The 14,957-nt window shown below is 34.0% G+C and overlaps 1 protein-coding gene and 1 long non-coding RNA gene across 2 annotated transcripts; both read left to right on the top strand.

Moving 5' to 3' along the window:
- Positions 1-11,658: 11,658 nt before the first annotated feature.
- LOC121208492 (uncharacterized) lies at positions 11,659-14,685 on the top strand. The gene is made up of 2 exons (XR_005903578.1): positions 11,659-11,975; positions 14,201-14,685. It is a non-coding gene; the product is annotated as an uncharacterized lncRNA (long non-coding RNA).
- On the top strand, positions 11,970-14,028 carry LOC107952083 (transcription termination factor MTERF4, chloroplastic). The gene has a single exon (XM_016887328.2). The coding sequence runs from the start codon at positions 12,083-12,085 to the stop codon at positions 13,595-13,597; it is 1,515 nt and encodes a 504-aa protein (XP_016742817.1). The 5' UTR covers positions 11,970-12,082; the 3' UTR covers positions 13,598-14,028.
- Positions 14,686-14,957: the final 272 nt, after the last annotated feature.

The following is a 14,957-nucleotide window of genomic DNA, read 5'->3' on the forward strand; positions in this document are numbered from 1 at the left end:
ACATCCTTTCGGAGTAATCTAGTTATAGGAGCAGCAATTATAGAAAATCCATTTACAAATCACCGATAATACCCAGCTAGCCCCAAGAAACTTCTAACTTAGGTTACGTTTTTCTGTGGTTTCCAATCAACAATGGCTGAAATTTTACTAGGATCAACCCGTATACCATCACCTGAAACAATATGACCCAAAAATCCAACTTCTCGAAGCCAAAATTCACTTTTACTAAACTTAGCATACAGCTGCTTATTTCTCAAAGTTTGCAAAACTATCCTCAAATGCTCAGCATGCTCTGTATCATCTTTTGAATAAATTAAAATATCATCTATAAACACCACAACAAATTTGTCCAAGTCTGGCCGAAATATGCGATTCATTAAATCCATAAACACAACAGGAGCATTTGTCAATCCGAATGGCATAACTAAAAATTCATAATGACCATACCTTGTTCTAAAAGCAGTTTTAGGCACATCCGACTCTTTTACCCGCAGTTGGTAATACCCAGATCTCAAGTCAATCTTTGAAAACCATGTCGCTCCTTTTAGCTGATCAAACAAATCATCAATTCTTGGCAACGGATACTTGTTTTTGATTGTCACCTTGTTTAACTGCCGATAATCAACACACAACCTCATAGAACCATCCTTCTTTTTCACAAATAACACGGGAGCACCCCAAGGTGAAAAACTCGGTCTCACAAAACCTTTATCAGTCAACTCTTGCAACTGCGACTTTAATTCCTTCAACTCTGCTGGTGCCATTCTATACAAAGCAATCGAAATCGGAGCTGTTCCCGGTATCAAATCAATACCAAATTCTACTTCCCTGACTGGAGGCAAACCCATCAATTCTTCTGGAAATACGTCCGCAAATTCACACACAACCGGCACTGATTCAACTTTCTTTTCAACTTCTTTTGTATTAATTACATATGCCAAATAAGCTTCATAACCCTTTATCAGATATCTTTGAGCCGACATTGAAGAAATCACACTAGGCAATGCTTCTGATTTATCTGATTCAACCCGCAGAGTTTCACCATTTCCACACTTTAATTCTATAATCTTTTCTTTACAATTTATTTTAGCATCATGCAATGTCAACCAATCCATACCCAAAATAACATCAAACTCATCAAACGGCAACAACATCAAGTCGGCCGGAAAGTAATGATCCCGAATCATTAAAGGACATTTCTTACATACTTTATCGACAGTCACACATTTGCCTAACGAATTCGACACTCTAATCATAAATTCTGTGTTCTCAACAGGTATATTCATACTAGACACCAATTTCATGCACACATATGAATGAGTAGAACCGGGATCAATCAAAGCAATAACATTAACATTATAGAGGGAAAATGTACCGGTAATCACATCAAGTGAGAAAGCATCTTCACGCGCTTTAATAGCATAAGTTTTAGCCGGAGCCCTTCCTTCAGGTCTAACTGGTGCATCCCTGGCTTCATTCTTACTGCTTGCTTTGCTCCCAGCTTTTCTTGGATATCTTCCTCTCGAATCCGCCCCACTTGTTTTTGTATTCTGAAATTTTTCTTTTTCAGCTCTCTCTGGGCAGTCTCTAATAAAATGATCCGGAGAACCACATCGAAAACATTCATTTGCTCTACACGGACCAAAATGATTTCTACCACACCGCTGGCACTCAGGTTTAACAAATCTCGAGTTCCCTACACTGGCTGCCGAAGTAGTCTGGGATTTAGGACCCACATTTTGCTTCTTATAATTCCCATATGATTGTCCAGCTGAAGCTTGGGAACGAGGATTCATATTCCTTGACTTTCCAGGTTGCTGTGAAAATGAACCACTCATCGGCCTTTTCTTCCAATTTCTAGTCTCAGCCTCTACCTTTTTCTTTTCTTTAAGTAATTCTTCGGCCTTACAAGCTCGATCAACCAATACTACCATTTCTTTTAATTCAAGAATTCCAACAAATACCTTGATGTCTTCGTTGAGCCCGTCTTCAAATCGTCGGCACATCTTGGCCTCTGTAGGAACATACTCTCTGGCATACTTACTTAATCGAACAAACTCTCTTTCATATTCTGTAACCGTCATATTACCTTGCTTCAGCTCAAGAAATTCTTTACGCTTCTGATCAATAAATCTTTCACTAATATATTTCTTCCGAAACTCTTCTTGAAAGAATTCCCAAGTTATTTTCTCTTTCGGTACAACCGAAATCAAAGTCTTCCACCAATTATAAGCTGAATCCCTCAACAAAGATATAGCGCATTTCAAACATTCTTCAGGTGTACAAGATAATTCGTCAAATACCCGGACTGAATTTTCAAGCCAGAACTCTGCTCTCTCAGCATCATCATCAATATTTTCTTTAAATTCTTCGGCCCCTTGCTTGCGAATTCTATCAACTGGAGTTCTGTGAAATTTCATCAGATCCATACCTTAAGGCATCGGGGGTACAAGTTGAGGAATTGGGGGAGCTGGGGGAGGTTGTACATTTGGGTTCATACGAACGAACTCAGTGTACCATGCACTCATCATTTGGAGAAAGGCTTCCCGACCCCTTTCTCCGCCTCCCTGACCAACAGTAGGAGGTGGGTTTTCAGTCGGCACTACCCCTTCAGCCAGGGCTGGCGCATTACTCTCTACTTCATCTGCCACAGCTGGATCGGGATCCATTTACTATAAAAAAATCATTTAAAAAGGTCAGAAGTCGTCACACTATCACAATTTATACATATGGCATGTATAGCAAAATCCGTACATACAACACATAGTCCGAGAACCGACTAAACCTGCTCTGATACCACTAAATGTAACGCCCCCACGCCCGAGACCGTCGCCGGAGTCAAGTATGAGGTGTTACTAAGCTTAATTTAACATTTTTAGAACTTTGGATTATTTGTTTCTACATTCACAGCTTTTAAGCTACTTGCGTCACAGTCACAAGAAAAATCATATCTCGAGTTACGAAACTCGAAATCAAGATCCGTAAATTTTACCTGAATCTAGACTCATATACCTATCTACTAATTTTTTTATAAAATTTTTGGTTGGGCCAATTCGTACAGTTTATTAGTTAAAGTTACCCTTGTTTCAGGACTTGACTGGTCTGACCTCTGTTTACTACGAACCACATTTCTCTCTGTACAAAATTCATATAACTATGAGGTTTATTTCTCCTAAAACTAGTCTCAATAAGGATTCTGAGGATATAAAATACACCACCTAATTATATCTTTAAAATTTATGGTGAATTTATAAAGTAGGAACAGGGGATTCAGAAACTGCTATAAACCTGTTTCACTAAAATTCAAATATCTTCTAACATATAATTCCTTTATCTGTTTCATTTGTTTCATGTGAAACTAGACATAATAATCCTCAATTTTATATGTAGTCCATCACCAAATTCAATTTCTATGATTTTTAGTAAATTTTCAAACTCGCGTCAGTGTTGCTGCAGTATTCTGTTTATGGCAAATTTCATCCCTCTTATGAGTTTTTATGCACTAAGTATCTTAATAATTTTCCTTAACATCAAACATAATCTAAACTTACCATTTTCATAATTTATCATTATCAAATATTTTCTCAACCATTCTGTCACCATATCATAAGATCATTTACACAAAATAAGTATATTTCTATACATGCCATACTTAAATTTACAAGCCATTTACCAAAAATCTTCCTGATAGTGTGACTGAGCCTTCGACCTATCCCGACTCCTGAACTGGCTTGTCCAAAACTACAATGAGTAAGAAGGAGGGAGTAAGCATAAATGCTTAGTAAGTTCATATGTAAATAATAAATAACATAACAAACAATCAAACTAATCAACATTAGCATATATCATCAACACACTTATCACATTTTTTAATCATTTTCCATCATCTTATTACCTTATCGTGGTTGTTATTAACACTCAATCCGAGGGTTAAATACATACCTGTCCAAAATATCCATTTCTCATCACTTACCAATACGTCTCTTTTCATCTCGAGTATTCCTCCATTTGAGTAAAACTTTACCCGTTGAACACATCGGAATATAATTCGGATACATGGATAATTTGCATATAAGAGCCTCATATGTAATCAAGCTACCATGTAACCTGCCCATAAGTGAACTCGGACTCAACTCAACGAGCTCGGGCGTTCGCATCCATAAGTGAACTCGGACTCAACTCAACGAGTTCGGACATTCGCATCCATAAGTGAACTCAGATTCAACTCAACGAGTTCGGATGCTCAACCATCCTAGTGACATGTCACTTGTATCCTAATCTATTCCTAAGGTTCAAACGGGCGTTTTCCTCGATCACACATCTTTGCCGTCTTCCACAGAGTATCGAAATCGGTACTTCGGTGATAGTTCATACTCATCAAGTAATTCACATAATTACATATTATTCAACAATAACCACAAAGCATAATATTTCATGATAATAATCAGCATCATATCATATAAACAACATTAAATTGGTTAAAATGACAATTATGTTACTACATTTACACATGAACTTACCTTGGTACCAAAATATAAAGATTTTGCAATTTAGTCCACAATCTTTTCTTTTCCTCGATTGAGGTCGATTCCACGTCTTTCTTGATCTAAAATAACACATTTAGCTCATTTAATACTCACATTATCAAATTAATCCTTAACTCAAATTTTGGCAAAATTACAATTTTGCCCCTAAACTTTTGCATATTTACATTTTTGCCCCTAGGCTAGGGATTAAACTTTATTCCTTATTCTTATGTTTTACAACATGCTGATCACTTTTCTCTTCTATGGCAACATCAAATTCTCACTCTAACATGTACTTGTGACTATTAGGTATTTTTACCGATTAAGCCCTTTTACTCGTTTTTGCTTAAAATTGAGTAGTACAAGTTGTCTAACATAATTTAAGCACTTTAGGCATAGAATTTCATCACGAAATTTTCACACAATCATGCAATCATATCATAATCATCAAAATAATTATAAAATAATTATTTCTATCTCGGATTTGTGGTCACGAAACCACTATTCCGATTAGGCCCTAATTCGGGATATTACATGTCCATATTAAGTATAATGGTCTAATTTCCATTTAAGGACCTCTACTTAAAACCCCCCATTTCAATCAAGTACTTTATGAACTAGAACACACATTTTTCACCTATTTCAATTTAGTCCTAAACATCAAATTAAACACCTAGTCATAAAATTTTCAACTTTGGATTCGTGGTTTCGAAACCACTGCTCTATTTTGGCCCTAAATCGGGCTGTTACAATACATGCCACTACCCTAAGAGTTACAAAAACTACCAACTCGAATGGATAGTGTGAGCCGGTTGAATGATCCTTCCAAAGTGTCAACGATGGTTATCAACAAAACAATCAAAAAAACTAATAAGCTAAGCTTAGTAAGAACGTAGTATAACACTTAATCTAAATACCATTAAGTACAACTCATATAATATTTGATCTAGGCTTACTGGATTATAACCAGGGCACGAAAGTGCAATCATAGGTTCCAAAATACAAACAGGGCCACGTAAGTGTGTTCAGGGGTACCAAAGTACAAATAGGGGTGCACATATGTGCAATCAAGGGTATTGAAGTACAAACAGGGGTACTGAAGTACAAACAAGGGCATGTATGTGCAATCATTCAATAATTATCTATGAATATTTAATTAAAGAACTATATTATAAGTATGCAAATTAGAAACTTACTTACATATTGAAACACTATGAACTTACCTACTATTTGATTTCGACCAACATGCAAGGACTAATCTGCTATTTTCCCTTTTCCTCGGTTATTATCTTTTTTATCCAAGTTTTTATCTATATGATAATTACATGCAATAAATAAATATCATACATATTTCACATTTCATTCATTATAAGTAACCCTTAACTTCTCATTAATTACACATTTTCTCTAAACTTTTACAATTTTTGCAATTTAGTCATCTAACTCAAAAACCATCAAATTGACTATTTTCTTACAATCAAGTTACAGGAGAATATTATAGGCCCTTTAACAATACCTATTGTACATCAAATTCACTATCAAACCTTGATATTTTGACATTTTAACAATTTACTTAAATCAAAATCTAACAAAAATAAATTCACAATTCAACCAAATACTACAATCAAAGCTTTAAACACATGGTTATCATAAAAAAAATTCAAGATTCATCAATGGTAACTTCTAGAACTTTTAATAGATTCAAAAATGAAGGTACAGACTAGATGGACCTAGTTGCAACGATCTCAAAAACATAAAAATCATTAAAAACGGGCTTGAATACACTTACATGCAATGAAATGGGCTTGGCCAAATACCCTAGCTTCTTTCCATGGTGATTTTCGATGGAGATAGGATGAAATGATGAAGATGAACATGATTTCTTAGGTTATTTTAGTTTTATTTACTAAATAACCCTTTTGCCCTTTAAAATTTATCAAAATTTCAATAATACCAAATCCATGTACATCCACTATACATATATTGAATAATTACCATTCAAGTCCATTAACTTTCACTTATAAGGCCATTTGACTCTCTTAACTATTAGAACTCAACTTTTTCACTTTTTATAATTTAGTCTTTTTTACTTAATTAAGCATTTAAACATTAAAACTTCTTAACGAAATTTTAGTAAGACCTTAATAAAATCTCATAGACACTAAATAAAAAATAAAATAATAATTTACTCATTGAAATTGTGGTCTTGAAAATTGGCTGTTACAATAAAATTGCGAATAAATAGTTAAGACAATCTGTGACAGAAGAATAAGGTTAAGATTGATAGATGACCCATTCGGATGTACTACACTTAATGTTTTAGCTTTTGATTTGTATTTCTTTCACCAAAAAATATATATATAATTATAGGAATATATATATATCAAAATATAAATATAAAAATATTTTAAAATTAAATATTTTGAAAGGATAATTTAATTAAAAATATAAATATATTTTTTAAAGTTATAGAAATTAAATAGAAAATGAAAAATAAATAAATTATTTAAAAACAATAGAAACAGGAATGCACCACTTGTTGCAATATTGATTTGTGTACCTTGTTCTATTAGATATATATATTAAAATTTTTAAAATTTATCTAATCCTATCAAAATTTACTTAATATTTACTTAAAATTGTGAAAAATTATAATGTACATATATATGACTAGATATATTTTTTTAGAATTTTAGGAAATTTTTAATTTTTTAGAATTTTATGAATTTTCAAAAAAAAAGTATAGTTATAGTTTTAATTTTTTTTTAATTTCGTGATAAATTATGTATTTTCACATTTTTTTATGATTTTTTCGATTGTTTTGACTTTTTAAAAAAATCTAAAATCAAATTAGTTATTTTAATGTGTCACATCATCATTTTGAGTTAACAGATGAATGACCATTACAAAGCAGTAACATTAATAATCATTTTATAACTTTTCATTGTTGAACAAGAACAAAAAACTTATTAATAATTGAGTGATTGACAGAATATTTGAGGAGTAGTGACTTAACGACTCATGTTGACGTCCATTAGTAAGTTGATAGAAGGGAGACTTGAATGGTCAATTTTAAATAGTTGAATGATCAAATTGTAACATTTCATAATTGAGTGACCAAAGTGTAAAATTTACTAATAATTGAGTAACCATGATTGCAGTTCACCTTTTTTTTTAATCTTCTATAACACTCTTAATTTAATTAAACTTCTAATTTAGCTAAAAAAATTTAATTATAGTTAAATTAAATTTCTTGTCAATTAAGAAACATAAAAACTTTTAAAGAAGTTAAAACATTTAAAAATATTATAAATGTAACAGTCCGATTTTAGAGCTAGTCAGAGCAGTGGTTTCGGGACCACGAATCCGACGTAGAAAAATTTATTTTTATTATATTTTTATGGTCTACAGTTTTACAAAATGATTTCGTGAAAATTGCGTTTAAAAATTTTGACATTTGGACACTCAATTTGGTCAAAAAGACTAAATTGTAAAAAGTGCAAAGTTGAGTTCTACATGCTAGAGGTGTCTAATTGTTATGAAATTTTATATTGGAGGTCCTTATATGGTAATTAGACCATTTGTTAAGTTGTTGGACAAAAATGGACATGGTTAGGTATGTTTCTAAAGTTTTCATTAAGGGCATTTTAGTAATTTGGTAATTAAATGAATTAAAAAGCCAAATTAAAAGCCAAAATTTGTCCATCTTCTACCCCATGGCCAAATTTCACAAGGAGAAACCATGGCTAGGTTTTTCAAGCATCCAAGATCGATTGTAAGTCCGTTCTAGCCCCTTTTTAGTTATTTTTACGTTTTTAAAATCCTTGTAACATGATCTATCTATTTCTACCACTAATTTAAGAAATAATCAAGGTCTAAAATTTTACCCATGATGTATATTTGTGTATTTTGATATCTAATGGTAGAAAATGTATGTTTGGTGTATGATAAACGACTTTGCTAAGTGATTTTCGGTGAAAATGCCAAAAAAGGACTTATTTGTAAAAAAGTTAAAAAATGGGTGTTAAAATGTGAATAAAATAAAATTTTGGGCTGCTATAAGCATGTATAAGGTTCGGCTAGCTTGGGTATTGAAGAATTTGAGTACATTTCATTTTACGAGCCTAGGAACTAAAAGGTAAAAATGTGAATCTTTAGGGGCAAAAATGTAATTTTTTCCATAATGAGAATTTGGGCTGATTTGAATAATATAATGATTAAATAAGTTTAATATGATATTATAGATCAAGAAAAATGAGGTTCGGAGTTAGAACGAGGGAAAAATGAGTATTTGACGGTTAGGTCCTTTTCGCCATTTTTATGCCAAGGTAAGTTTGTTTGTAAATAATGCAATGTTATATTGTGTATTTAATGCTTAATATTGCATAAACTGTATGATTGTTTCTATGGAAATATTCAACGAAGTTTTGACAATGAGAAAAATCCCGGTTGAACCTTAGGAATAGTTTAGGATAGAAGTGACATGTCACTAGGAAACCATAAGTTATGTGATTTATGTGAATTCGGGTGCTGGTCATGTACGTCCTACCGGTGGCTGGGTAGTCCGGCATGTGTTGCGGATACTTGAAAGCTTGTGTGAGCAGCCCGTGTAGCTACGTCTTGACTGATAGCTTGTGTGAGCAAGCCCGTGATTAGCTCATGTGCGAGTCCAATTCTTTATAAGATATGAGGTAGCATTGACTACATATGTGGCACTTATGTGCAAGACTTTCCGTGTATCCGATAGTATTCCAAGTGTTCAACGGGTAACCCGAAGAGTATGTCAAAGATGACAAAGTATGTGACTATGTTGCGAAATGGGTACAAGTATGTACATAAAGTTTATAAGCATTGACTTCATGATATTGCGAGTTCATGGTTTCTATGAGAACGTTTTTGTGAAAGCCTTGTGATTATTGATCTATACTTGTGTTGTACGAAATACATAATAAATTCGGTTGGCGATTGTGTGATTGGCTATCGGGCCAAAATTGAGTTATAGCATAATATGTTTGATTCCCACAAATTGTGATGTATTGGATAAGAGAAAAAGGAAAGGTTGGCATAATTTCCTATTAAAATGATTGTGGGAAAATATGAGCTCTAAACAAATGAAAGATGTTAAAATATATGTTTGATATGTGAATACTCATAATTTATGTGTATGTTTATTATGAGGTTGAAATGATTGGTTGATTTTGGTAATATGTGTAATGGAAAGATTATGGTTGTTAGGCTAAGGTCAAAATATATTAAATTATGCTTGCAAATTGATAGAGCAAACAATGTGATTGAATAAATTATAACTGTGAGATTTATAGCAATTTATATTACCTTATGTTTATATTGTTAAACTTGGTAATTGATTGGTAAGAGTTGCTTATTATTTTCATATGGACTTACTAAGCTATATAACTTACCCCCTCCTTTCCTATGTTTTTGAGTGCCGTGAAGCTACCTCGAGTTGGAGGTCGCCGGAGATTCTATCACACTATCAAGCTATCATTTTGGGTATTGATGAATCCAAGTATTTTGAATTTATGACAAGTATAGGGACTTAGCTATTTGGTTATATGTGTCATATGATTTTAGCCAATTTAATGGCTAGTAATCGTCAAAGGCTTGTTTTGCTATTTGGCCAAGTAAGTTGGCTTATATTGGCTAACGTGGTTGTCAGCCTAAGTATATTCATATATGTGTCAATGTCTGTGGTGATATGATCATGGTATGCTTGGTGAATGTGATATGTTTGGAAATGTAATTTATGGCATGATTGTGTAATGCTTGGAATTGTGATCTATTGATGAGATGAGGAATATGAGTATATTCGTATTAATGTCCTTTGTGAATGTGGAAAGGTTGGTGTTTTAAGCATGTTTAATAATGGTATGAGAATGACATGTTATTGTCTTGGTTGTGATTGTTTGGTTGCTTTTACATGCTTAAATTAGTGCCATGTAATGTGGTGTATATGTGTGCAAGTGAGGGTGGCAAAATGGCTTGGTAAATAGCCTTGTTTTTGTCCACACGGGTAGACACACGGGCGTGTGTCTATGTCGTGTGTGTCACACGGTCAGCCCCATGGGCGTGTGATCCTACTATGTATCCCCTACACCTAAATTGTTGCAAAACAGAATGCTCAGAATTGAGCACACTGACAGAGACACGGGCATGTGCCTTAGCCATGTGAAGGACATGGCCTCAGGGCACGGGTGTGTGCCTTAGTCGTGTGACTTCAATTTGCCTTTGGGTGACAAATAGAGAGTTACACGGGTTAGGGACATGGGCGTGTGTGACCACACGACCTGCCCACACGGGCGTGTCCCAAGCCACACGGGCGTGTGACCCTTGTCTTAGCAAAAATTTTCTAAGTGTTGTAAAAATTTCTAAAGTTCTCGGTTTAGTCACGAATCACTTCCAAAGCATGTTTTGGGCCTCGTAGGCTCCTTTTTTGGGACGATGTGATTGATTGTTAAAAAGTTTTAATTTGGTGCCAAATTTACAACTTGGAATGTATGTTTGCTTGTGTTTACGTCCGATAATGCCTCGTACCTTGTTCTGGTGTCGAATACGGGTAAAGGGTGTTTCAATAAAATATAAAATAAATAAATTATAAAATTTAATAAATACAATATTAAGCTTATATATAATAAGAAAAATAAGCCTCAAAATTGAACCCAATATAATTTAAATACAAATCAAAGTCCATAATTTGTAATTTTTGTAATATCTACGTTCAGAATTTTCTGCTTGCGCAATATTCACTAAAACAATCATAGCATGAGCTCTCAAACTTGAAATAAGACGACTCAAAGTGTGATTCGAAGTTAAGAGATAAATTATTAATCAGTCAACAGACATCTTGACTCAAAAATGCTTGGATCCCATTAAAATATACATTGCAAGTTAACTGATTTTTCAAACTTAAAACATTTTCCAATCCTTGCTCTAATGGTAGATTTGGTAAACCTAATGTATCATCACAAGTCGATTTTTTAGATTTAAAAATTAACAAAATTGATTAAATTTAATAAATTTCTCACATATTAATACAAATTTTGCTGAAAAAATAAAGGGCGAAGTGAAATGTTTTGAACCGTGAGAACGGGAACAATTGGTAGGAGGACTGAGAAATCGTGTTCTGCGAAGTAGAGAAATTAAAAATATTGAAATAAAATCGAGGTACTAGATCCTCTAAAAACGCATAGTATAGGGATGATTTAAAAATTACACCTAAAATTAAAGGGTTAGGCTTTGGCTTTTCATTAGAACCACTACGATGTCGTCTAGAACTGAGACTGAGTACTGAACGATCCAACGCAGAGAGGAGGAAGAAGATCAAAGAATCAAACAGCTGAGTTATCAAAGAAGCAAACGCATTTTTTCAGAAAGAGAACCTTGGGTGTTTTCTTCCGCTTGAGTTATCTCCATTTGTCCCTGCAATTTGAGGTAAGCCAAAGCCAGCCTCTTTGCTTCTCTTCTTTACGAGTATTAATACTTTTTATTAAATTAGAAATCGGTCGTTCCTTTTTTCCCCGAAAAGTCTGATCTTTGGAATGAACTCATCAGCCGTTCTCAGAAGGCAAAAACTCTTAAAGCTCATAAAAAATCTACATATCTTTCATCCCTGGTGCCCAAAACACAAAACCCACCAAAACCCATGTGCTCAAATACAAAAACCTTCAAGGGTTTTTGGGGTTTCCCAATATTCAACTCAATCCACCAAGTTCCCCGAGTACCAGATGCCCTCTGTCACTTGGGGTGTTGTTCAAGGCAAAAAAGAGAAGCTAGTGAACCGTGTCAAAATCTGTGATTATCTTAAGACCTTAGGAATTATCCCTGATGAATTAGAGAATCTAGAATTACCCTCTACTGTAAAAGTGATGTCTGAGCGTGTCCAGTTTTTACAGAAACTTGGATTAACTATTGATGATATCAACGAATACCCTTTAATGCTTGGCTGCAGTGTGCGTAAAAACATGATACCTGTATTAGGTTACTTGGAAAAAGTCGGGATTCCAAAGTCAAAACTAGGGGAGTTTGTTAAGAACTATCCGCAGGTTTTGCACACAAGTGTGGTTGTTGAGCTTGGTCCTGTTATTAAGTTTCTTAGGGGGCTTGATGTTGAGAAGCAAGATATTGGATATGTTCTACAGAAGTATCCAGAACTGTTGGGGTTTAAACTTGAAGGTACTATGAGTACTTCGGTTGCTTACTTGGTGAGCATAGGAGTTAGTCCTAGAGATATTGGTCCTATGGTGACACAATATCCATATTTTCTAGGTATGAGAGTTGGGACTGTTATTAAGCCGCTTGTTGATTACTTGTTTTCCTTGGGATTGCCAAAGAAGATTTTGGCTAGAATGTTGGAGAAACGGGCATATATACTTGGTTATGATCTTGAAGAAACTGTTAAGCTGAATGTTGATTGCTTGATTAGTTTTGGAATTCGGAGGGAAGCAATTGCTTCAGTTATTGCACAGTATCCACAAATTCTTGGGTTACCTCTGAAAGCTAAGTTGTCTTCACAGCAGTATTTCTTCAATCTGAAGCTCAAGATTGACCCAGATGGGTTTGCTTGTATTATAGAGAAGATGCCACAGATTGCAAGCCTAAATCAACATGTTATTATGAAGCCTATAGAGTTTCTTTTGGGGCGGGGACTGCCATTAGAGGATGTGGCAATTATGGTTATGAAATGTCCCCAATTGGTTGCACTACGAGTTGAGCTCATGAAGAAAAGCTATTATTACTTCAAAAGTGAGATGGGGAGGCCGGTCAAAGAGCTTGTGGAGTTTCCAGAATACTTTACTTATAGCTTGGAATGTAGAATCAAACCCAGGTACACCAAGTTACAAAGCAAGGGGATTAGGTGCTCACTGAACTGGTTTCTGAATTGTAGTGACCAGAGATTTGAAGAGAGATTGCAGGGTGATTATATTGAATCAGAAAGCTTAGGACCTTCATTCTGTATGGGTGGGAAATTGGAGCTACCGGGAAGTGACGTTGTGTCAGATGAGGAAGCTGAGAGTGATGATGAAGTACTTTACAGACGCACAGTTTCTCTGTAGTAAAGTTTTTCATTACATTAATGAATTAACTTTGTTTTGAACTGTAATTTCTCTAGCCCATCTTTCTTATCTTTAGGCCTCTACTTATGTTCTCAGTTTTTGTTATATTTGGATTTTCTCCCTATATTCATTGTTACAACTACAGTGCTTGCTCATGCACATCCAGACTTGCCTGCACTTGCATGGACGGTCATATAGTGCATATTCAAAATTGCATCTGGGAGCTATCTTTTTTGCTGTTAATTACCCGGTTTGTTTATAGTATTGGGTTTTATAAGTTTCTCCTTAGAATTAAAGCTTTGATCAATTAAATCAGAAATCAGCGAGGAGTATTTGTGGACACCTAGGTGAGCTTCCTTGAATTCTTGAGGACTTTTCTATAGCAAACTTACATTTTAGTGAAATCTTTTTATGCTTCTTTTACTTTGCCATATGTTTCGACTTCAATTCTTGAATATTTTACTGGTTTTAAGCCTTTTAGTTGTCAGAGTGAAGAAGTTTTCTTATAATGATTGTGGTATCAATTTTTGGAATGAGGCTGCTTGTGAGTGCACAATGCTCAAAATTTGAAGTGGCTTATTAAATTGATAACTCTTCGTATAGGATATCCTGCAAATTTATATGCACTCATTATTGATGCGCAACTACGACATCTTTTTTTCTTTCAAAAAGAAACTAGTGTATGAAGAAAGCTAGCCGAGTAATATGTTCAACATCTTCATTACCCGGACTCGGCAATTTGGGTGCAGTACCTACGTAGACATGATCCGGCATGAATCCAACATGTGATACGGGTCAGATCTGGCAAAAGCCAGCTGTCACTGCGGTGGGTGAGAACTGAGATGAGAAGAGAAGAAAAGAAATTGTTTTGAAGAGACGAGTGAGAGGAGGGACGATGGTAGGAGGAAGATGATGATAGAAGAAAGAGAAAAGACTTCAAAAAAATGAAAAAAAAAATAGTGTGTAATTAGAGGTCATTGAAATTTTATTATTATTACTATATCCATTTTCTAAAATTTGTTACATACAATTTTCACCTCATCTAGGGGTGATAAAATCAGTAAAGGTCCTTTCTAACTTTGCGGTTAGAACTATTTTTTACTGTTATAAAAAGGTAAATTAACATTTTTAATGCTTAATATTTATAGTTTTCTTGTTAATTATAAAAATTAAAAGCTTTACCATATTTTCAATAAAAATTATAAAAAATTGTGAAAAATAAAAGTATTTTGGCAATTAACATATTTAAAGAAATATTTTATAATGATAAAATATATATTGATGTATTTATGGAAATATCTATACAAATTGTGTTAAATATCGCAATTACCAATAATGATTTTGCAATATTAAACGTTTA

Source organism: Gossypium hirsutum, chromosome A02, assembly GCF_007990345.1.
Source record: "Gossypium hirsutum isolate 1008001.06 chromosome A02, Gossypium_hirsutum_v2.1, whole genome shotgun sequence".
Classification (NCBI taxonomy): Eukaryota; Viridiplantae; Streptophyta; class Magnoliopsida; order Malvales; family Malvaceae; genus Gossypium; species Gossypium hirsutum.

What these genes read in the sequence shown, in the direction of transcription:
- LOC107952083 (XM_016887328.2), top strand. Translation starts at nt 12,083, where the DNA reads ATGAACTCATCAGCCGTTCTCAGAAGGCAAAAACTCTTAAAGCTCATA.